At 37.7% G+C, this 24,467-nt stretch overlaps 1 protein-coding gene across 8 annotated transcripts in view; it reads right to left on the reverse strand.

The window, feature by feature from the left end:
- Nucleotides 1–24,467, reverse strand: part of rfx1a (regulatory factor X, 1a (influences HLA class II expression)) — a 114,125-nt gene that overhangs the window by 66,343 nt on the left and 23,315 nt on the right. For all 8 annotated transcript variants that reach the window (XM_069927254.1, XM_069927258.1, XM_069927257.1 and 5 more), the window contains exon 3: nucleotides 11,252–11,361. In XM_069927254.1, coding sequence (XP_069783355.1) covers nucleotides 11,252–11,361 — 110 coding nt within the window. The remainder of the gene's footprint in view (nucleotides 1–11,251; nucleotides 11,362–24,467) is intronic.

Below are 24,467 nucleotides of genomic sequence, written 5' to 3' on the forward strand. Positions count from 1 at the left end.
AAACACCAGGAGAGGATGGATTCCTAAAATAATTCAATAAAACATTTAAAGAGTTATTAATTCCTTCTCTACTGGAAGTAATGAACCAGATAGAAGAAACACAAAACTTGCCAGATTCATGTAAGACAGCAATAATTACAGTAATACCAAAGACGGGGAAGGATCCACTAATACCAGCATCAAATAGACCAATATCGCTACTTAACTCAGATTATAAGATAATAGCAAAATTATTAGCAAACAGATTGGCCGACTGTGTACCAAAAATAGTAAAACAAGATCAAACTGGATTTATTAAGAAAGACAAACTGCGGATAATGTCTGTAAACTTATTAATTTAATTCATGCAGTTCAAGGAAATAAGAAACAAACAGTGGCTGTTGCTTTAGATGCAGAAAAAGCCTTTGACAGAGTAGAGTGGAACTATTTATTTAAAGTATTACAGAGGTTCAATCTACCAGAAAAATATATTAATTGGATTAAAGCATTGTATAATGGACCGTTGGTGAAGGTAACAGTAAATGGATATGTATCAAACCAATTTAAATTAAGTAGGTCAACTAGGCAGGGATGTCCATTATCCACCTCATTGTTCGTCTTAGCAATAGAACCATTGGCAGAACTGATAAGAACAGAAAATAAAATAAAAGAGATAAAAATAAAGAAGGAGTACAAAATCAGCTTATTTCCAGATGACATCATAGTATTCCTAACAGAACCAGAAATATCAATAAAAGAATTACACAAGAAATTGAAGGAATACGAAGAAATATCGGGGTATAAGATCAATGCAAATAAAAGTAAAGTGATGCCAATGAGTAATGCGGATTATACAGAATTTTTTTAAAAATCACCGTTTAAATGGCAAGCACAAGGAATCCAATACCTAGGTATCAGGTTAGATAATAACTTAAGCCACTTGTACAAACTAAATTATCAGCCACTAATAAAGAAATTGCAGGAAGACTTAGAACACTAGAAGGAATTACCACTAACGTTGATAGGGAAGGTAAATTGCATTAAAATGAATGTCTTCCCAAGGATACAATATTTATTTCAATCGTTAACAATTCCCTTAACAGAGAAATTCTTTAATGAACTAAAGAGAATAATAAGGAAATTCTTGTGGAAAGTGGGTAAACCGAGGGTAGCGTTAGATAAATTAACAGAGAGCTATAACCAAGGTGGTTTGCTGTTTCCAAACTTTAAAAATTATTATAGAGCCGCACAATTAAGGTATTCATCAGACTTTTACCAGACACAATGATAATTAAAAGATTTATAACAAACATGTACATTAAGCTGCAAGATAAGGAAAATGATGAAATAAACTATAAACCTAAACAAAAGTGGGAAAAGGATTTAAACAAAGATAAAAAATGAAGCATGGGAAAAGTTATGTTCTGGAACTATGAAGAATACAATAAATACAAGGTTATGCATGATACAGTATAATTGATTACACAGGTTATATATCACTTCTCAAACATTAAAATAATGGGATCCAACATTATCAAATAGATGTTTTCGCTTTAAGAAGGAAATGGGAACAACAATACATACAATTTGGGGATGTACAAAAGTGAATATGTTTTGGGAAGATCTAAATCAGATATTAAATAAAATTACAAAAAATAACATACCAAAAAATCCAGAGATTTTTCTTTTAAGTAACATAAGTAATAAGGAATTAGGCCTCAAATTGGATAAAGCACAAAAAAGATTCATTATGATAACTTTAGCAGTAGCAAAAAAGTGTATAATGTTAACTTGGAAAATGGAAGAGAGCCTGAGAATACTGCAATGGTACATTGAAATGAATAAATGTATTCCATTTGAAAAAAATAACATAATTTTAAAAATGAAGTCACATTATTTGAACAAATTTGGGAACCATACATGGAACATAACAGAGAGAGCTTGCCTTAAACCTCCATCCACTAAAATGATAAGAAAACAAAACTATTTGATTCAGTGTGTAAAAACAGATGAGACATTGTTTTATGGTTTTATTGTATTGTATAATTTGAATATTTATTGGTTTTGGAGGGGGTGGGAAGGGGGGAGGGAGGGTAGGGGGGAAAAAAAGGAGAAAATGCTACTGTGTATATTTAATGAGAAACATTTATAATATTTTGGTTGATATACAGTGTGAAAAATTAAAAAATATTTTAAAAAAGATGCAGGGTGCATTGACCACCTGTGTTTGGCAACTAGAAGGGATATTAATCTCACAATATCCATTTAGAATGCAAAAATGCCCAGAACTTCATTCAAGTTAAGTGCTGGCATGCCTTCATCCTGCATAAAGCAAATGTACCATTTGCATTTCAGCCACTCTATCAACAAAACAGAGGCTAGTGATGATAAGAGACCAACATTTAATGGCATAATTATAAATTCTGATGTGCAAATAAATATTTCTTATGCTCTGCTGCCATTCCAACCAAAAAGAATAGGATATTGGTGTGGTCAAGCGATAATGCTACTGCCTGAGCCACTCGAGAAAAGCAGGTCTCAGATTTAGCATAGTGTGCTTTACACAACAAAGCCTTGCCACCATGATGGTTTAGATACAGTAACAATTGATCAAAGAATAATAGCATAGGGGGAGTCAGATGGAATGGTTGAATGCTAGAGGTCATGGGAGGAAGGAGCAGAAATTGAGACCAGTTTGCCCAGTCCAATTCAACAGATGACAGTACCAATAAACACTTGTATCCTTATTTGAGAACCAATCCCATTTTACCAGGCCAGACAGACTATTAGCATTAAAATAGCAAAGTCACAACCAGCCAAGTAAACTTTTCAAAGTTCTGACCAGAAAAACAGTTCGGAACTGATATTTAACTGGAAGAGCTGTCCCATGCAATTCATTTTAATTCACCTACAGAAGAGACTGTTTCACTGAGGATACTATAGCTTTATCTATCCATCCAGACCCAAGTGGAGAACGATACCTCATATCCCAGCCTGCTGTTCATTGACTACAGCTCAGCATTTAATATGATCATTCCCCAGGGGCTGTTGGAGTTGTTGCTCTCACTGGGACTCAACACCCCTCTCTGCAACTAGATTCTCTATTTCTTAAAAGAAAAAAACAGTCTGTCCAGTCAGCCACAGAACGTCAAGCACCATAATGCTAAGCACTAGTGCATCTCAGGCTGTGTACTCAGCCCACTTCTGTTCACACAACTGCATCACCAGATCCAGCTCCAACTGTCATCAAGTTTTCAGATAACACAACACTAGTCGGCCTCACCAGCAACACTCCAGAGAAAAGGTGCAAAATCTCGTGATATGCTGTGAGAGGAACAACCTGAGTCTCAACGTGGACAAGATGATTGTGGACTTCAGGAGGACCAGGAAAGACTACCCTCCACTACACATCAACAACTCTGTATTGGAGGAGTAGAGAGCACCAAGTTCCTCAGAGTCCACTTAACAAATGACCTATTGTGGACACAAAACATCTCCTCACTTATCAGGAAGGTGCAACAGCAACTGCACTTCCTGTAAAAACTGAAGCAGGCAAAGCAACTGGCCACCATCATGTCAACTTTCTACAGGAGCTCTATTGAGAGCATCCTGGCCAGTTGCATAGAATTGGATCAGAGGTCAATCCACAGGACCATAAGAGGGGCAGACAGGATCACAGGGTCTCCCTCCCCCTGCATCAATGTGATCTACTGGGATCATTGTTTGAAGAGGGCACACAAAATTGTTGAGGACCCCTACCACCCCACACAGAGCATCCTTCAGCTACTCCTGTCGGGAAAGAGATACAGGAGTATCAGAGTCCATACCATAGGTTGAGAAGCAGCTTCATCCCATGGACAGTGAGACCTGCTGAAAGACTAATGAACTGCTCACTCTAATCCACCAAGACTCTACTATTGTTCTGCATATGTATCATTTGCCTGAATGCGTGTTATATCTGGTTGTGTTTTTGCACCAACGAATGGAGAACACTGTTTTGTCGGGTTGCACTTGTGCAATCAGATGCTAAATAAACTTGAACACTCATTGAGCATAGTTAAACATTGACTGTCAGGTATAATTTAGTATTATTTTATTCCACACTCCTCAATCAGAATCTCTGTATAAATGCCAGCCTAATGGCAGGACAGATCAACCAGAAGGGCATTGCAATGATATGGAAGGGAATGGGCTTGAGAGTTCTTGACATCGACTCCAGACCAATAAAGTCTCAAGGCCTCAGGTCAAATATGGGCAAGCAAATCTCCATCAAATTTGCACATCATCTCTTAATTGATGAAGTAATAACCTATTATGTTAAACAAAACTGGGAAGCAGCAGTGTATGTAGTAAGAGCACAAAATGCACTCTGAGTGGTGGATTTCAATGTCCAGAGAGGCTAGAGGAGCAAGATTTCACTTGAGAGTTAAGAGTTCATGTGGAATGAACTGCTAGAGGAAACAAACTACCCATTTTTGACATTCAATAAGACATTTGACTAGGTTAATGAATAGGAATGGCTTAGAAGGATATTCAGACAAATGGAACGAGCCCAGAATGTCAAATTGATAAGCTTTGACAAATTGTGTCAAAGGGCAGGTTCCGTGCTGTTTGATGATGATACTTGGGCCACCTGTTGATGTACTGATGGTTGACAGTGTGGTTAGCTTTGATATGAAAATTCTGGGAACTCTCCAGCAGAATTAAGTTGGTTCTCTGCCTGCAATGGATCAAATAAGGCCTGAGTGAATCACAAACTGTGGTTCATGAACTTGTTTTCCAGGATTGTCCAACTTCGCCAATGTGCTCTCTGAGAAGCAGCAAACTTTACAATCAGATTACAACAGTCTGAATCTTGGCTAAAATGTTTCTAGTATCACAATCAGAAATAACCAACTCCATCAAAGATGAAGTGGATAGAAATTCAGGCTTTCTTAGTATGCTTCTCTGCAGTGCAACTTGTTATTGAGGCCTATTGATTTATTTAACAGCAATATTTCCATTTGCTCAAAATGCCTGAGAATATTTGTTCCGTTAGATCAGTTTCATCCAGGATAGCTTTCCCTCACAGATATTAGAAGGATGCCATGAAATAATGATTATTCCTCTGGTGCAGATGTTGATTCATTTTCTGTTAAAATAGCTGTTCAAGATTCCCTGCAGAAATTCACATCACTAGCCTCAAGCTTTTCCAACAAAATAAAATCTCAACTCGTCTTAAAAATATTACCAGATGCTGAACATTGAATTATTAAAGAAACTCCTGTTGCAGTGCCCTCCATAATGTTTGGGAGAAAGATACATCTTTTTTTCTTTATTTGCCCGTGTTCCTCAGTTTTAAATTTGTAATCAAACAATTCACATGTGATTAAAGTGCACATTCCAGATTTTATTAAAGGGTATTTGTGTACATTTTGCTTTGACCATGTAGAAATGTCAACACTTTTTATAGACAGTAACCTCATTTCAGGACACCATCATATTTGGGACATCAGAATCTATCGTCATGAACAAGTCACGAAATTCATTGTTCTGTGGCAGCTTCACAGTGCAAACATCCATATAAACCACCCTACAACAAGAAACAAAAAAGTGCAGAAGAAGTCAAAGTCAAAGAAAGAGCAAGGTCATGTTTAGTACTTTGTTGCATATCCCCTGCATGCAGTGACTGCTTGAAGTCTGTGATTACCAGGTGCTGAGTATCTTCTCTGGTGATACTTTGCCAGGCCTCTACTGCAGTCATCTTCAGCTCTTGCTTATTTCTTGGGCTTATCGCCTCAAGTTTTCTCCAAATGGAAGGCATGCTCAATTGGATTTCGATTGGGTGAATGACTTGGCCATTCAAGAATTTTCCAGTTTTTAGCTTTGAAAAACTCCTTTGCTGCTTTAGCAGTATGGTTGGGATCATTGTCTTGCTGTAGGATGAAGCACCGTCCAATGGGTTTGGAGGCATTTGCTTGAAATTGAGCAGATATGATGTTTCTATGCACCTCAGAATTCATCAGCAGTTACATCATCAATGATGATAAGATCACCAGTACCTGTGGTCGTCACACATGACCAGGCCATAACACCCCCACCACCATGTTTCACAGATGAGGTGGTATGCTTTGGGTCTTGGGCAGTTCTTTTACTGTCTATACTTTTTTTTCCATTATAGGGTCTAATATAGGGTCATCTTGGCCTCATCTGTTCAGAAGACTTCTTTCCAGAATTCTACAGGCTCTTTTAAAAATTTCTTGGCAAACTGTAATCTGGTCATCCAGTTTCTGTAGCTAACTTGTGATTTGCATCATGCAGTGTAGCTTCTGTATGGATACGTAATCTTTTATCCAAAATTCTAAAAACCAATAACCAAACATTTTTTTCCATGGATGTCGTCTTAACACCAAAGGTTGTATTTGGCGTTAAACATGACCCAATGTGATGATTTAGAGCATTGGAAAGATTTACCACTAACACTAATAGGAAGGATAAACTGTATTAAAATGAACATTTTTCCAAGGATATTATACTTATTTCAGGCATTGCCAATACAACTGACAGAAAAATTCTTCAAGGAGTTAAAGAAAATAATAAGGAAATTTTTATGGAGAGGGGGGAAACCGAGGATAGCACTAGATAAATTAACAGAATGGTATAAACAAGGAGGCTTACAACTGCCAAACTTTAAAAATTATTGTAGAGCCGCACAATTAAGATACCTATCAGATTTTTATCAAACAAGGGAAAAACCAGACTGGACGAGATTAGAATTAGATAAAATAGGGGAAAAGATACCTGAACACATATTATATAAATGGGATGAAAAATTGGTACAACATAGAAGTTCTCCAGTATTACACCATCTCCTCAATATTTGGAAGAAGATTCATGTAGAAAGAAATAAAACAAATTATCAATTACCAAAACTAATATTGACACAAAACAAGTTACTCCCTTTTACAATAGATAACCTTTCCTTTAGAGAATGGGAAAAAAAAGAATAGAAAATTGTTTTTCAGGAAATAGATTCTTATCCTTTGAACAAATGAGAGATAAGTACAATATAACTGGAGATACAGCGCTGGCATATTACCAATTGAGATCCTACTTGAAGGATAAATTAGGAAGCAGTTTGAGTTTGCCAGAGGGAAGTAACCTTGAATATGTGATTACAGATACAATGTTAATCAAAAGATTTATAACAAATATGTATATTAAACTGCAAGAAAAAGAGAATGAGGAAACAAATGGTAAAACTAAACAAAAATGGGAACAAGATTTAAATATAAAGATAAAAAAGGAAACATGGGAGAAATTATGTTCTGGAACGATGAGAAATACAATAAATACGAGGCTACGTATGATACAATATAACTGGATACACAGACTATACATTACACCTCAAAAGTTAAATAAATGGGACCCAACAGTATCTGATAGATGTTTTCGATGTAAAAAAGAAATGGGAACAACAATTCATGCAATCTGGACATGTGAGAAAGTAGAAAAATTTTGGGAAGATCTCAATCAGATATTAAATAAAATAACAGAAAACAATATACCAAAGAATCCAGAGATCTTTCTCCTAAGTAACATAAAAAACAAAGAATTTGGAATTGATTTGGAGGATGCACAAAAAAGATTTGTTAAGATAGCTCTAGCCGTAGCAAAAAAATGTATTATGTCAACCTGGAAATTGGAAGATAATCTGAAAATACAACAATGGTATATAGAAATGAATAAATGTATTCCATTAGAAAAAATAACATATAGTTTAAGAAATAATATTGAAATATTCGAACAAATATGGGAGCCTTACATTAAATACAATAGCGAAAACCTACCGGGGACAATCATTACCTAAGTTGATGGAAGGAGAAGGAAAGAAAAGAATGGACTCAGTAGAATTTCTGGTGTATTTTTGTTGAGTGACAACATTGTCTGGTTTAATGTATCCTAGATTGTATACCTTAAATGGATGGGAGGGGGGGTGGGGGGGGTGGGTTGGGAGGAGGGAGGGGGGGGAGAAAATGTCACTGTATATGTGTGAAAAGGAAAAAGAGTGTATCATGGCTAATGTGATTTATGGTGTGAAAAATAAAAAAAAAACATGACCTGATGTGACCCACACTCATCTCAAGCTTGAATATCCCATGTCAGTTCATGTTGGTAATTAGTGGAATCCTCTAGGCAATCCTTTCTTTACAGTGGAAAAACAGAGTCTAGTTCCTCCGATTTGTCATAACCCTAACCCTCTCCAACCAGCACCACCACAAACATCCCCCATCCAGCGCTCAAATTGGGAGCTCAAATAGGCAGCCGGGGCATTAGGATCGGATAGATAACAGCCAGGATGTTGGGAGTTCAGATAGGCGAGGATCTGCAGCTGGGAGCTTGGATGGGCATGTTGCCAGAGCGTCAGGAGCTGCGGGGGGGTGGACAGCTGGGGCAAGGATCCACTTTTGGTGTGTTAGGAGCTCCAGTAGGCGTGCAGAGGCGGTATCGGGAGCATCATGAGTTCAGATGGCCGCCACAGATATCTTCTGTCCAGCACCGCAGCAACACCCCCTTCAGGGCCGCTACAAACCCCCCCATCCACCACCCCTCCTCCCCAGTCCAGAGACCCTTCTAATTTAGAGTGTGTCTTTGTTTTGCACAAATGTGAAATCAGTGGAATTACTGTTACTATTCCAAAAAGTGTCTGGTCGCAAAGGTTTTGGATAAAAGATTCTGTACCTGTACTTCTGTTCATGAAGATTTTTGCAAACAGTAGTCATTGATACATCCGCATTTATCTCATGAAGAGTGTTTCTGATCTGTCAGACAGGGGTTTGGGATTTTTTTTCTCATTATGATGAAAATTCTTGTCATCAGCAATGGAGGTCTTCTTTGGTACCAGTTCCTTTAGATTACTGAGCTCACTAGTGCACTCTTTCTCTTAATTACATTTCAACCAGTTGATTTTGGTAATCTTTAGGTTTGGGTGATGTTTCTTACTGTTTTATTCTTGTTTTTCAGCCTCACTATGGCTTCATTGACTTAATCGTCCTCATGTTTAAAAATGGCAACTACAGGCTCCAAAGGTGATCAAAATCTTAGCTTATACCTACACCAATGAAGCAATTAAACGTACCTGAGTACTCACAAAGACCTGTGAGGCCAAATGTTCTAAAGATTATGGTGCCCTGAAATGGGGGAGCTTTGTATAAAAAATGCTGTAAATTCTACCAAAATGCATACAAATAACCTTGAATATGGAATGCGCACTTAATCCCATGTGAATTGTTTTGATTACAAATTTAAAACTGTGGAGCACAGGGGCAAATAAAGGAAAAATTGTGCCTTTGCCACAAACATTATGGTGCAAAATCAGACCATTTTTTCACACATCATTCAAATGCTGATTGCATAGAATTAAGACAACTACAAAAAGCAGCATTGAACCAAAGGGGCAAACAAATACATTTTTCCCTCAAATTTCTCCTGCTTCAATTTTTTTTTGGTAAATATTCAAGTTTAGAGGAGTTGTCATTTATTTCATGCACAAACAGAATTTGCAAGATTGGGAATTTTGTAATGTTCAGGTCTGGCAGACTTTCTTCTTGAAAATATTTATACTCCAGGTATAAATATCCTAGGTCATTGGGAAACAGCTCAACCAACCTTTCTTCCATTATGTATGAAACTTTGGAATAACTGCACCATTTCAAAGAAGGGATCATGCATTTTTAAGTTCACATAGACCTCGTATCTATGAAACCTCAATAATATGCTATTCACACAGAATTTTCCTAAACTATCTTTCCACTGAAGTAGTTATTTGAAGGAAGGAGCTTTTTTTTCCCCCTCCTTTATTTGATATATGGAACTGTTTTATTCAGCTCATTAGCAATGAACTTGAGGCACATGTCAACAAAATGTTATAAATAGAACGACATATTTATGGTGAAAATAACTAACTTGGAAATTGCAATCAAACTGAACTTTTTATATTTAATTTTATAAAGCCAAGGGAAACTTTACACTTTCACTGCGCTTAATTTTTTTTCCCCCCTCTTGTTAACACATGAATGAACAAGAAATGGTGCTGAATGATTCATCTTGAAATCAGAATTTCTTGGAACACCAATGAAAAGGCCAAAAGTCTTTTTCCTAAACTGATGAGATTCATGAATTGTGAAAGATAAAGGGTGAAATTAATGAGTTGCAAGGAAAATAAAAAGTTACACATTAAGCAAGATGGGACAAGTCTTTAAAAGGAAAGAGAACGTTGAAAGCTTTAAGGAACAAATTATCTGCAGAAATTAGGTAGTATGGTGAATACTGCCCTCTTTGTGGTTGGAAGAGTTGAGTAGAGTTGCAGAATACAAATCTCATCATTATGTAGGTCTTTACTTTGTCAAATGTCAGAAGGTTTGATTTGTTTTTCTTAAAAAGAAAATCATATGGAAGTTGACAAGTATGGTTCTTTCAGAGACATTTTTATATCAGACTGCCAGAGACCTAGATGACAAATATCAAAATGATTTAACAAACTATTTTTTTAACTTAGTATTTCATATTATAATCCATTTACTAAAATAATGAGGGGTTGCACAGGGGTTTACATCTGATATGAATCTTTGCATTGTGCCACAAAAAAAATTTGAAACACACTAATTCTCCACATGAAAGATCTCCTCTCATATGAGTCCAACTGATTAAATGCAGCAAGTGCAATATGGTTTTCCTGCTTACTTCTCAGTTGGGAAACATTACAGATTATGGATAGCATGGCAGTAAAACAAAACATAATATAATTTAGTTAACAAAAGAAAGTTAAAGAATGAGCAAAAGCTAGAAATCTAAAAATTTAACTCCAACATCTCTCAGATTTGCTGAACATTTGCAGAAGTTTTTGTTTCCATTTCAGATTTCCAGCTTTCTGGTTTTAAAATAGAATGAGGACATTGTTAATCCATCATAAATATTCAATTGAAATATGAATTTAACACATGAAATCACACTTTAAAGAAACATATATTTTATGAGTATAAGAGTTACATGGCTGACTTTGGCTTGAACCAAGCTTCCTACCATCCACCAGGCAAATCAAAGATCTCAAAATTTCCATTGGGAAAAGCAATAAACATTGGGGGACAATTCCTAATAAGGAGAGAAGTTAAGCTGTAATAAGAAAAAAAGGAAGTATTTTTCATTCTCTGCTGAGTAATGAGAATTTAGCTGTTCAAAACATTTGAGAATCGAACATGGTGATTCTTTCCATGATTCTCTATGGTTCACTCACCTGTTGTGATGCCTGAACCTGTTGTACCACCTGTGTTGGCACTCCAGATGGTGCCCCAGCTGGAGAGGTGCTGGAATCCCCACCAGTTTCAGTTGGCCTCATGTTCGCTTCTAAAAAGAAAAAAATAACAACAGGTTAATTTTTTTTCTTGTGATAACACAAGTGACAGAGGACTTCAAATACTAGCATTAAGACACCATTTAAAGAAACAAAAACATTGATTCAGTATTTTATATTATAGGGGTATTTTCTGTTTTATGCCTCATTTTATCTTGCATATTCTACATACAATTCCAAAGCTTTCAAAGTCTGATCCTATGCCATGCTTTTAATTTGCCCTTTCAAACCAGGTTATTACTTAATGAAGTTGATTTGAAGCTAGCAGCTCCAAGATAGTTTACAATGAGATACAGATAAAGGAGAAACAATAGATGGATGGTGCTTTGATTTCTGCAAGTTATTTAATAAGCAGCCACATCAAAGATTGTTGCCAAAAATAAAAGCTCATGGGGTAGGAGGCAACATACTAGTGTGGATGGAAGAACAGAGAGAAGACAGTGTGGCTCTTTTTCCGGTTGACAAGAATGTAACAAGTGGTGAGCTACAAGAAATGATGCCAGTTTCTTTATAATGCATATAAATGATCTAGAGGAAGACACCAAAGACAGGGTTTCTAAATTTGTGGATGGCATGAAGCTAGATTAGAAAGTTATAAAGAGACTTAAAGAGGCGATATGGTACAGTATATATTTGCCAATAGATGGAAAGCATTTTCAGTTGTAAAACTATGAAAAACGCCATTTAACTCACTGTGCCTTTGCTGGCCCTTTGATAGATTAGCACATCTATTATTTTCCAAGTAGTTTCTTTTCATGAATATTCCATAAAAATAAATAGACAGTGCATTCCAAATCATAACAATAAAGATTTTAAAGTAAAAACAGAATTCTCGTCTCTCCTCTGTTATAGCCAATTATTATGAATCTAACACCCAACACCCAACCCCAACCCACCAATTTTCCCCTGCAACCGCTGCAATCGTGTCTGCCTGTCCCGCATCGGACTTGTCAGCCACAAACGAGCCTGCAGCTGACGTGGACTTTTTACCCCCTCCATAAATCTTCGTCCGCGAAGCCAAGCCAAAGAAAATGTATTTTGGGAACCATCCATTATTCACAGAAATTCTATCAACGTCCCGACCAGTCTACTTGATAGACTCAAAAAGCATCAAGTAGAATGGGGAAAAAAGAGGAACTATGGCTTTGGTATGAAGATATATATATCTAAAAGTTAAGTTAGTGAGCGAAGATTAGGCAAAGGGACTGTGTGGTAAAATGTGAAATTGTCCATTTTAGCAGTAAAGATATTTATAAAATTATCTAAATGGTGAGAAATTGCATAGCTGGGGATCTAGGCATCAGAACACAATTTGGAAAAGGTAGCATCTAGGTACTGCAAGTAATGAAGGAAGCTAACATAAAGTGATTTATTGCTAAATTGAAAGCGAAAGCTGGGAGATCATGCTTTAGCTCTATGGTATATCTGCAAGTTCATGTACAGTAAGACTATGCAAGAAAGGATATTATTGCATGGGGAGTAGTTCATATAAAGGTTACTAGATTAATGAAATGGGCAGGTTGTCTTATGTAAGAAAAGGTTGAGGAGGTTAGGTTTATATCTGCTAAAAGGTTGAGAGGAAACTTCAAATTTAGCTATCATACACCCAAGTTATTAACGTGTCATTACAAGTTATGAAACATCATCTTGAGGAGTCTTGACAGGGTAGATGTGGAGAATGTTTTTGCCTGTGTTAGAATCAATGGGAATAATGTTTAAAAATAAAATAGTTTTCCATACAAGACAGAAGCAGGCAATTGTTTTTCTCTTTGAGGATCACATCTTTGGAACATTTTCGACAAAGGCAGCAGAAGCAGACTTTGGAATATTTTTAAGGCAGAGGTAGATACCAATTAATAAGGAATGGGATGAAAGGTTATGGTAGAGAGGTGGATTGCAGATCTTAGATTAAATCAGATCAGCCTCAACCCTTTTAATAACAGAACAGGCACGAGAGGCCAAATGGGAGTTTGTACATTTGTACATGAAGATGCTGCATATACCCAAATGGCCAAGCAGCATTAGTGCTGAGGTTGATGACCTTTCATTAGATCCTGAAGTGTCACCTGCAAAGTTATTTCTTGATCTTCTTTCCATTTCAGATTTCCGATCTTTGCTCATCTCGTTCGACATATTTACACATTGCATTTCAAAACGCCCATCATTGTCGGTCACGATAATTAAGGACACAAGAACCTTCTACATTTAAATAATATTGTTTTTCGATTCATCCAATCAAAATACAGAACCACATATTTCTATTCAATTGACTTCATTTGTCAAATTTTTGCCCATTCATTTAAGCTATCAACATCCCTTTGCAGCATTTTCACAACTTTATCTCCAACCTATGTTGTATTATCAAATTTAGCTATCATACACCCAAGTTATTAACATGTCATTACAAGTTATTAACATTCTCCCTTCACCACAACCCAATATCTATTTACATCCCTGACACCTTTGCATGAAACTTCATCTGGCCAGTATCTTTTCATCCACTGGGTATATTTGGAAGAACAAAAGACTGCTGTTATTATTTTAGTGATCTAATTTTGAAAGTAAATTTTGATTTCATTAATAAATTGAAAATTGTATCTGCTTTTAAAATGTCATAACTGTAAAAAATAAACTTGTTATAAAGGAAAGCTTAAGATTTCTACAAAAGCAAAGCAAACATGAATGTCATACAACAGAAATAATCTGAAAGGAAGTGACAAGCAAAGCCTCTTACTTACGCGAAGACATGATCATGATACAAAAATTATCACGACTGCACGTTTGTTTCTTCATTAACAAGGACTCCATTATTTTATGAGCTAATGCGTTTTTTTCATGCAACTTGACTGCCTATTCACAAAGCTTCAGCTTATGTATCCAAGATAGACCTTGGAAACCAAATCTCTTGTATGACTCAGAGGTTTGTCTCATTTTAAAAAAAACAGGGCTATCACATTATCAAACTCTATGTAAAAATTGTATTTTTTATGTACTACGTACAAGGACAGCATGCATTGGCTTTTCTGATGGGTTTTTATTCAAATATTTAAAATTTAGGAAGTGTTAAGTTTTAATCAATTTAAATATATGATACTATTTGGCCATTCCTATAATTCAAATTCATTATTAGTGGAGTTACAAGAGACTGCAGATGCTGGATTCTGGAACAAAAAAAACACCTGCTGTGAAGTCCTAGTTCGGCGATGAGGAAAATCACCATGGTTGTACTGTTGGAGCAGTAGATGGCTACTCTGAAGGGATTAGCATGAGAAGATCATTCTTCATTTTCCCTGGCTACCCAGGAGTACATTAGAAATATCTGCACAAGCATTTTCTCTGTGAAACTAGAGAAACAAGATGTTTGCTGATGCAAACCTCGAATATAATGCATAAAAGTCCTGAAGAAACTCAACAGATTATGTAGCATCCATGGAAAGCAAAAGACAGTCAACATTTTGGGCTCAAACCCTTTAAGTGTGCCAAAAATTGGGCAGATGGCCAAATAAGGTGTTGGAAGGGGGTTAGGTCAGGAAAAAGGGATAGGTGAATAGATGCAAGAAGGGGGAAGAAAAGAAAGAAGGTGATGGGGAGGGGGCAGAGGGCTTAGAAAGATAGCTATCTGATCTAAGAAGAAAGGGAAGGGGCTAGAGAGCTGGATGAGAGGAAGTGAGAGAAACAAGGGGAGGTGGCTAACAGAAATCGGAGAAAGTCAACATTGATACAGTCTGGTTGAAGACTGCCAAGATGTTATTTCTCCAATTTATATTGGCGGAACACCTTATTCATAACACCAGTTCCTCATGAAACTGAATGGTTGTGAGAACTGTGGCAAATATATTACTGATTTTAAATGAGATACAAAGAGATTTATTCTTATGATCATATCAACATCAAAGACACATCAACTACAATTGATATTTGAACTTGAAATTGGCAATGATTATCAAATACTGTATTAAGAAATAATGAAAAAACAGGAGCAGGAATACAGCATTTGGGACTTTCAAGCAACTTTACAATTCAGTACAATCTTCATACCAAAGCCATAGTTCCTTTTTTTTCCCCATTCTACTTGATGCTTTTTGAGTCTATCAAGTAGACTGGTCGGGACGTTGATAGAATTTCTGTGAATAATGGATAGTTCCCAAAATACATAGATTCAAAATAATTTGGCTATAACAGAGGAGAGACGAGAATTCTGTTTTTACTTTAAAATCTTTATTGTTATGATTTGGAATGCACTGTCTATTTATTTTCTGGAATATTCATGAAAAGAAACTACTTGGAAAATAATAGATGTGCTAATCTATCAAAGGGCCAGCAAAGGCACAGTGAGTTAAATGGCGTTTTTCATAGTTTTACGACTGAAAATGCTTTCCATCTATTGGCAATTTCACAATGGAGAAGGCAAATTGATTTTACCCCATCATAGAAATGGTTAAACTATGTTTTCAGCATTAATATTGCTATAAAGATCATAATTTGTCAGATTTAAATTAGATAACCTATAAAAAGAACATTTGGTGACAGTAAAGGACATGATTGAGTGGGCAAAGCTTTTAGCGTGGGCAGTAAGGAATCAGCAAGGGCAGAAAGAGAGTTCGGCTGATCTTAAACAGGACTGTAATCTAAAACAACCCTCAAGACTCATCCAACAGAAATCTAAACCGACAGCCTGGCTCGTAGCTGGAAGCACAAACAAAAAGGAGGTCAGATGCAGTAATATATGGAAGCAGCAGATTGGGATTGGATAGAGAGAGAACTGGAATGAGGTGACTGAAAGGAAGGAGCCTCAGAACGAGCATTGGTTGATGCATCAATATTTTGCTTTCATGCTGAACGGACTGGTTATAAAGAGAAATGTACTTTTATCTAAAGGAAAATAAAGTAACTCCTAAAATTTCTGCAAGTCAAGCATTTTATTGATTACTTTGTTTACTGCTTCCACAGAGACACGCCTCAAAGCTTTTTGAATAGTGCAAATAAATAAACCTATTATTATGTCTTCACTATAGCTATAAGGAGGTTAAAGGTCTCTTTGCACCTTTCCTCTGAAGAAAAAATAACCTTTTTACTGTTGAACAATACAAACATATAATCGGAACAACCATTCGCAAAGCACATAGTCCATCCATTGCACTAGCTGGCTGCCTGTCATCCAGGCCTCTCATTATTGTGAATGTCATTTGACTCACCAGATCCACAAATCATGATACAGGGATTATGGCTTGTTTGAAGATAATGAACAATTTATAGAATCACTGGAACTTAATCTCAGGCAAGTCTAGATCTTATCAGGGTTCAAGCATCTCTCTCTGTATAATACTGAGGTTACCATAGAGTATCTGCAGTGGAAACATTATGACCCATTAGTCTCTATGCACTAAATAAAGAAAAGCTGGAGGGATTCAGCAGGTCAGACAGCATCCATGAATAGAAATAGCCAATCAATTCAGGTCATGATTCTTCATCAGAGACTACACAGTTTTTAACCAAGAGCACTTTTTTGCCCTCTTTACACAGTTCTTTTAAAGAAAACTCAGCAGCATTTTTTTTTTGCAAAGTCACCAAAGATTTCAACTTTCCAACCCCTATATTAACTTTCACCATATAATTCCTAAAGATTTTTGTCATAGTCAAACAATTCCCCGGAGCTCCTGCTTAATTTGTGGATATTTCACTTTTGCTTCTGCTATTTCAGACATTGGTTGTCCAATTGCTTATGGTCTGGATGGAGAATGCCTCACATTGTAAAATGAACTCAGAATTATAATGGTTTAGATATAGTACTCCAGAGACTTCTATTTTGTACTATTTCTGGTGTTTCTGCTCCGATCCAAGTCACATCTTCCTTTGTTAAATCTCCCATTAAAGAGGGAGATATTTACTCAGATACTGAGCCAGAACCAACAATGTTGTTAGACCCTTGCACTACTCATTTTACACCTATGACTCAATCATGTGGCTCAGTACGAGAATAACACCATCTACAAATTTGCCGATGATACCATGGTAGTGGGTTGTAATAAAGACAGGTGATGAGTCAGCATACAGGAGGGAGATTGAAAACCTGTCTGAATGGTGCACCAACAACAACCATGCACTTTATGTCACCAAATCTAAGGAGCTGATTGTTGATTTCAGGAAAGCCAGAGGTATACAATCCAGCGATCATTGGAAGATCAGAAGTGGAGAGAGTGACTCAAGAACTGAAATTTGCTCACCATCTCAAGGATCTTTCCTGGATCCAACACACTAATAGTATCATGAGGAAGGAATGTCAGCGCTTCTACCTCCTCAGGAGTTTGCAGAGGTTTTGCATGACATCAGAAAGTGTGCTGACTAGTTGCATCACAGTCTGGTATGGGGACATCAATACCCCTGAGTGGAAAACTCTGCAAAAGGTAGTGGACACAGACCAGAACATCACAGGAAAAACCCTCCCCACTATCTAGAACATCTTCAGAGAACACTGTCGTTGTAGAGCAGCAGCACTCATTAAGGGTCCACACCACCCAGCACATGTTCTGTTCTCGTTGCTGCCATCAGGAAAGAGGTAAAGGTGCCACAAGGCTCACAACCACCAGGTTTAGGAACAGCTGCTCCCCCTCCACCATCAGACTCCTTAACAACAAACTCAATCAGGCACTCATTTAAGGACTCTTTCTTGTGAACTTTATTGATTTTTTAAAAAATTCTCTCTCTATTGCAAAGATTGTGTACATTTGAATCTGTTTACAATTCTTGTTTACATGTATTCACTATGTACAATTTATTTTGCACTACCAATATGTAGAAATTCTGCCCGGCCCTCAGGAAAAGGAATCTCAGAGTTGTATGTGATGTCATGTATGTAGTCTGACAATAAATCCAAATATTTTATATTTGCCCGACTCAGATAAATGGATCACATTCCAGATCAGACCCCCCCAAAAAATCAATAATCTTTTTGACAACAAAACCTATTTTTTCTGGATTTTGCTGAATACTTGTGACTGTTTATTTGTGGGTAGATGATTCTTTTCCTTGACATTTCTTTGCTGTGTTCTGTTCACAATTATGACATGTTTTACCAAAAGTAACAGAAAATATTCTCCTGTAACATATGCGGCCACTTTAATCTGGTCATTGCCTCCTATATTTTATCTTTCTCTGCCATGGTTAACTAACCTTATATAACTTTTAAAATTTCAGTTTTGAAATTTCAAAGTGGTCATTAGCCTTTTGAAGAATTGTTCAAAGCTCCACAACTCTGTGCATTATTTCCTGATGAACACCCCTTTTAAAGGCCACGGTTAATAATTATGCTCTTGGTTTGGACTCATCCACCATAGAGAATTAATTTCTCTAATCTTTAATCATATTAAGCAGTGGACACACCTTTTAATCTTCTATACACAGGCAATATAATCTAGTACATGCAAACTGTCATCATAATTTAATCTTTCAAGATCAGATATCCTATTAAATCAGAGCTGCAAACCCATTACAAAGATAGTTTGATCTGAATGTGAATGGGTTCCCATCAAATTTATGTGATTAAATCCAACTTTCAGCAATTTGTATTCCAACCCAGTATTGTAAGCAATACTTTAACATAAGGGTCTCTATTCCCAATACAGCATAGAGTAAAAACTTTGCTCTAAACTCCTGACCAATTGATTCATTAAGTCTATTACTCAAATTTTACTGCTACTAGATAAGCGTATACAGAGCCGTTGTCATACCCACACTCCTGTTCGGCTCCGAATCATGGGTCCTCTACCGCCATCACCTACGGCTCCTAGAACGCTTCCACCAGCGTTGTCTCTGCTCCATCCTCAACATCCATTGGAGCGCTTTCATCCCTAACGTCGAAGTACTCGAGATGGCAGAGGTCGACAGCATCGAGTCCACGCTGCTGAAGATCCAGCTGCGCTGGGTGGGTCACGTCTCCAGAATGGAGGACCATCGCCTTCCCAAGATCGTGTTATATGGCGAGCTCTCCACTGGCCACCGTGACAGAGGTGCACCAAAGAAAAGGTACAAGGACTGCCTAAAGAAATCTCTTGGTGCCTGCCACATTGACCACCGCCAGTGGGCTGATATCGCCTCAAACCGTGCATCTTGGCGCCTCACAGTTTGGCGGGCAGCAACCTCCTTTGAAGAAGACCGCAGAGCCCACCTCACTGACAAAAGGCAAAGGAGGAAAAACCCAACACCCAACCATTTTTCCCCTGCAGCCGCTGCAACCGTGTCTGCCTGTCCCGCATCGGACTCGTCAGCCTCAAACGAGCCTGCAGCTGTCGTGGACTTTTACCCCCTCCATAAATCTTCGTCCGCGAAGCCAAGCCAAAGAGAGACTGCTACTAATATGCTTCAAATGCCATTGGTTTTCCAATCAGAACACACGACAAGCATAACACCACAACTAATACTAAACAAAGGGAATTTTATTATCTGGAGCTGTGGAGTTTATGGTTAAGTCCATTATTGCTTCTTAATGAAATATCAATCCCTTTGTTTAAAAATCTTCACTGCTTTGTGTGATACATTAACATAGGCCATTTTAAAATCACTTGCGTATAGTGGAGTTAAATTTAGAGACAAGTGAGAAATGTTATGCTATTAATAGTTTAATAAAAAAAACTATTATTTTGAATTTACCATTGCTGTTCCTGTGTTAGTGCTAGCAAAGTTCCTTTATTCCCAAACAAAATTCTATACGCTTGCTTCAATGTCCCGGCTCCAAGAAAGGTCTTCTGGAATATGGACTCCCGTGAACGTGAAGAATCTGACCTCTCAACCTCATTCCAATCAAGGCAATCAAGTGCATGGTCCCACCAAAAATCAACAATAAGCTCCTGGGTCTTGGTGAAGATGACAGCAAATTGTTCTTGCACCACCCAAACAGGTTCTTGATCTCCATCCAGTATTCAGACTCATCATTTCCAGTTATTTTGAAAACAATGGTTTCATCGTCAGCAAATTTGTGCATGCGGTTGGAGCTGAATTTGGCTATGCAGTCATGGATGTGTAGGAGACTAACCACAGAGCCTTGGGGAGCTCCTGTGATGATCAGCATGAAGGAGGGTAGGCTGCTGAAATGTAGTGAAACATAAAAGTCTGCAGACACCATGACTCAAGTAAAAACACAATGCTAGAAAAACCCAGCAGGTCAAACAGTGTACTTTATATATAGCAAAGATAAAGATACATAACCAATGTTTCAAGCTTGAGCCCTTCATCAAGGAATAAGCAAGTTGAAGGAAGGTGTCGAAACAAAATGGTAGTGGGGACAGAGGGATGGGGGAGGAGCACAGTCCCAGACAGAAGCCAATAGGTGGATGAGGGAGAACACAGCAGCAAACAGGGGATGGGGGAATGGCTCTATGAAAGGAGAGGGAAGCTACTGATATTCACTGGTTGGGATCTGCCAATGAGGAAGTCATGGATTCTATGGACGATCCTTTAGCATGGTCACAAGTTTTGCAGGTATGATTATGTTGACTGCTGAGCTGTAGTCAATGAACAACAGCCTGACATTGGTGTTAGAGAGGATTCCAGGGAATAGTATTTACTCACATCTTGAAAAGTATGTACTTATTTGGGATAGTCAATATGCTTTATGAGGGGAAGTTTTGTGATGGTAATAAAGATAACTGATGAGGGCATGGTAGTGGATATTGTATACATGCTCTTTAATAAAGTATTTGATAAGGTGCCTCAAGGTAGCCTGATCGAGAAGAATAAAGCACATACACATGATACCCAGAGTCTTGATAGATTGGATTCAAAATTAGCTTGGCTATAAAAGACAGGGGAATTTGATGGAGAGGTGTTATTCTGACTGAACCAGGATCTTTGTTGTTTGTGAGGTTGATAGTGAGAGTAAATAACTTTGTAGCATTTGTACCATTAAAGAACAGAGGGATCTTGTCCATGGGCCCCTGTAAGTAGTCACACAAATAGACAGGGTGGAAAAGGGGGCATATGGCATACTTTCCTCTATCAGTCAGTGTACTGAGTTTGAAAGATGGCAAGTCATTTTGCAGCTGTATAAAGCATTTGTTAGGCCACATTGGAGTATGGTGTGCGGTTCTGATTGGATTCTTTTCTCTGGAACATCAGAGATTGAGGGGAAATCTGGCATAAGAATATTAAATTATGAGAGACATAGGGTATATTCACCTCCTTCACCCCCCTCCCCATCCCCCTGGAGTAGGGGGTCTAAAATCAGGGGCAAACATTTAAAGGTGGGAGGGGAAAGATTTAAAGAAATCTGAGAATCATGTTTTTCTACAGAAGATGGTTTCAGGGTAAGTGGTAGAGGCAGGTATAATTATAATGTTTAAATACATTTGGCTAAGGTTTTGAATAAGTAAGGTTCAGAGGGTTATGTGACAAATGTAGGGAAATGGAATGAATATTGTGACAGAGTAAATCGAGCTGTTTGGGAGATAAAATGGGAAAAGTTTGTTGGAGCAGGTCACACACAAACACTTCAAAGCACAGTGCAAGAGGGCTCAGACTCATGATAGACTTTGCAAAAGGGCAACAAATGTAACAACATACAGGGCAGCTTTGTCTGGAAAACAGAACTTGCTGTCTGGAGGGTCATGTGATCTTTGCAGGCAGAGAGCAAAAAAAAGAGGCTTTGCTCTCAGAATTGGAGAGGGATAGAGAAAGAGAGACAGAGGGACAAGCTGGCAAGCTTTGGAAGACAGCCTGGTCAAAGGAGAGGACTGGCTGTGCGGTGTTTCCCTTGCAATAGGAGAAACAGAAAGGAACTCTGTGGTGACCTGAAACAAGAAAAATTCTCTCTCTGAAAACCAACAAGAACCCTTCTGAGTGGTAACCATTTACCTGTTAAGCACCAAAGCCTTGTGAACTTTATTAATGTTAACTTCTGTGCCCAGTATAAGAATTGCCTTCAACCACTGAGATTGGACTGTGAACCAAATAACTTTGCTGAACTTACACACACATTGCACACACATGCACTTTGCATTAGAGGAGGGTTAAGTTGGTTAAGTGAGTCAATAGGGATAGGTTAAAGTTTGATTCCATTTTCATGTTCAAAGATAATTAAAAGCAACTTTGTTTAAGTAACCCTTTGTCGTGGTGCATATCTATTGCTGCTGGGTTTTGGGGCCCTCTAGACTCGTAACAGCATACAAAGGCATCCTGATTCCCATTAATAAATTGGGCTAAAGGACTTGTTTCTGTGCTGTATAATTCTATGTATCTATGAAGATCATGTGATGACAATCAAAGCCTAAACCTCTTGACCGTTCTACCAGAATAAAGTATATTTTTATATAAAAATAAAAATACAAAGCTGGGGAAACTCAACAAGTCAAACAGTGCATTTTTTATAGCAAAGAAAAAGATATGTAACCTGCGTTTCAGGCTTCAGCCCTTCATTAAGTTGATGCCTTGTGGGAGGGCTGAAGCCTGAAACATTAATTATGTATTTTCATCTTTGCAAAATAAAATATACTTCTTGATTTGCTGAGTTTGTGTTTTCACTTCAATCACGTGTCTACAGACTTTCATGTTTTACTGAAGTATTATATAGTTGTTAAAGTGGACCTGAGGATGCTCCAAAGCAAACATGAATACAGCTGCAAACACAAATTTGGGGGTAAAACACAGGATTCTGATGATACTGGTGGTTGAGTGAAAAAACACACAAATGAGTTTATCCACCAAAAACAATCACTTTGCGAAGTGTGAGAACTCCGTTACAGCAAGAAACACAGCCATGAGCAAATAACTTACTGCAAAGGAGATTAATCATTCTATAAATGATTAGAAACCAATTTATAGTTTCTAATCTCTAGTTCCTAGACTGTTCCATATAAATACATATAAATAACATTCTCTCGGGATTCATCAATTAGTCTCAACTATCAAAGAAGTCTCTTATCAGGACCCAAAGCAATAACAAAAAAGGAATGCAGCCCACAAATGCAACCCCTCCCTTTTCCATCCAAATCACCATTTTATAGCTAGCATTTTTATTTTGTTCTATAATCTACTTTCTCATAGTTACTGCCGGTTAACCACAGACAATCATCTTTCACAGTTAGGCTTCAATTAATTAAATTATTGAAATATCTTTCTTTTTTTTAAACTGCCAGATTAATCCACCTCTATAGAGTACACAAGAAGGTATGAAACCCAATGCAGTCAGAGAGCAGTACCTTTAATAACTGGCAATCATTTCATCATTTAGAATGAATTGAAACAAAGTCAACATGACCTGAGTACTTTTGATCCAAACAGAAGATATGAAACAAAAGGTCAACCTAGATTAAATGAATGTTAGAAGCTTGAGGCTGTCACTACTCAGAAAACAGGTAGCTGGGTGACTCAGAAGAGTGAAAGAGAATAGGCAGTAAGTACAGAGTAACTGTTGGCATTTCTCTCAATAACACATATACCGTTTTGGATACTGTTGAGGGGACAACCTACCACGGAAAAGCCACAGTAATCAGGTCTCTGGCTTGGAGTTTGGCCCCTTGGCTCAGAAGGGAAGTGGGAGAATAGGTGAGTTATAGTGACAGGGGATTCAATTGTTCAGGGAATAGACAAAAGACTCACAGATGGTATATTTCCTCCTGGTGCCAGGGTCGGATCGAGTCCATGGGATCTCCAAGTGGGTGAGCATCCCAGTGTTGTGGTTCAGGTAGGAACTGATGATGTGGGTTGGAAGGATGATGATTTCAGGCACTAGGTTTGGGGACTCCAGGGTTGTAATCTCAGGAATGCTACCAGTGTCATGTGCTAATGAGCTCAGAAATAGGAGGATAATACAACTTTATACATGGCTTAAGGCAATGGTGAAGGAGGGAGGGCTTCATATTTTTCGATCATTGGTCTCTCTTCAGAAAAATTGGGACCAGCAGGACAGTTTGCATCTGAACTGGAGGGGGCCTAACATTTGTGTGGGAAGGTCTGCTAGTGTTGCTCCAGGATGTTTAAGATCGTGATGCAGGGGAATGGGAACCAAAGTGCCAGAGCAAATAGTAGAATGGTTGTAGAAAAATAAGTTGTTAAGCCTGCAAAGACAAAAATAGAAAGGTTGAGCACGGTGAGTATAATGGTCTGAGTT

The sequence above is a fragment of the Narcine bancroftii genome, chromosome 3 (assembly GCF_036971445.1).
Source record: "Narcine bancroftii isolate sNarBan1 chromosome 3, sNarBan1.hap1, whole genome shotgun sequence".
NCBI lineage: Eukaryota > Metazoa > Chordata > Chondrichthyes > Torpediniformes > Narcinidae > Narcine > Narcine bancroftii.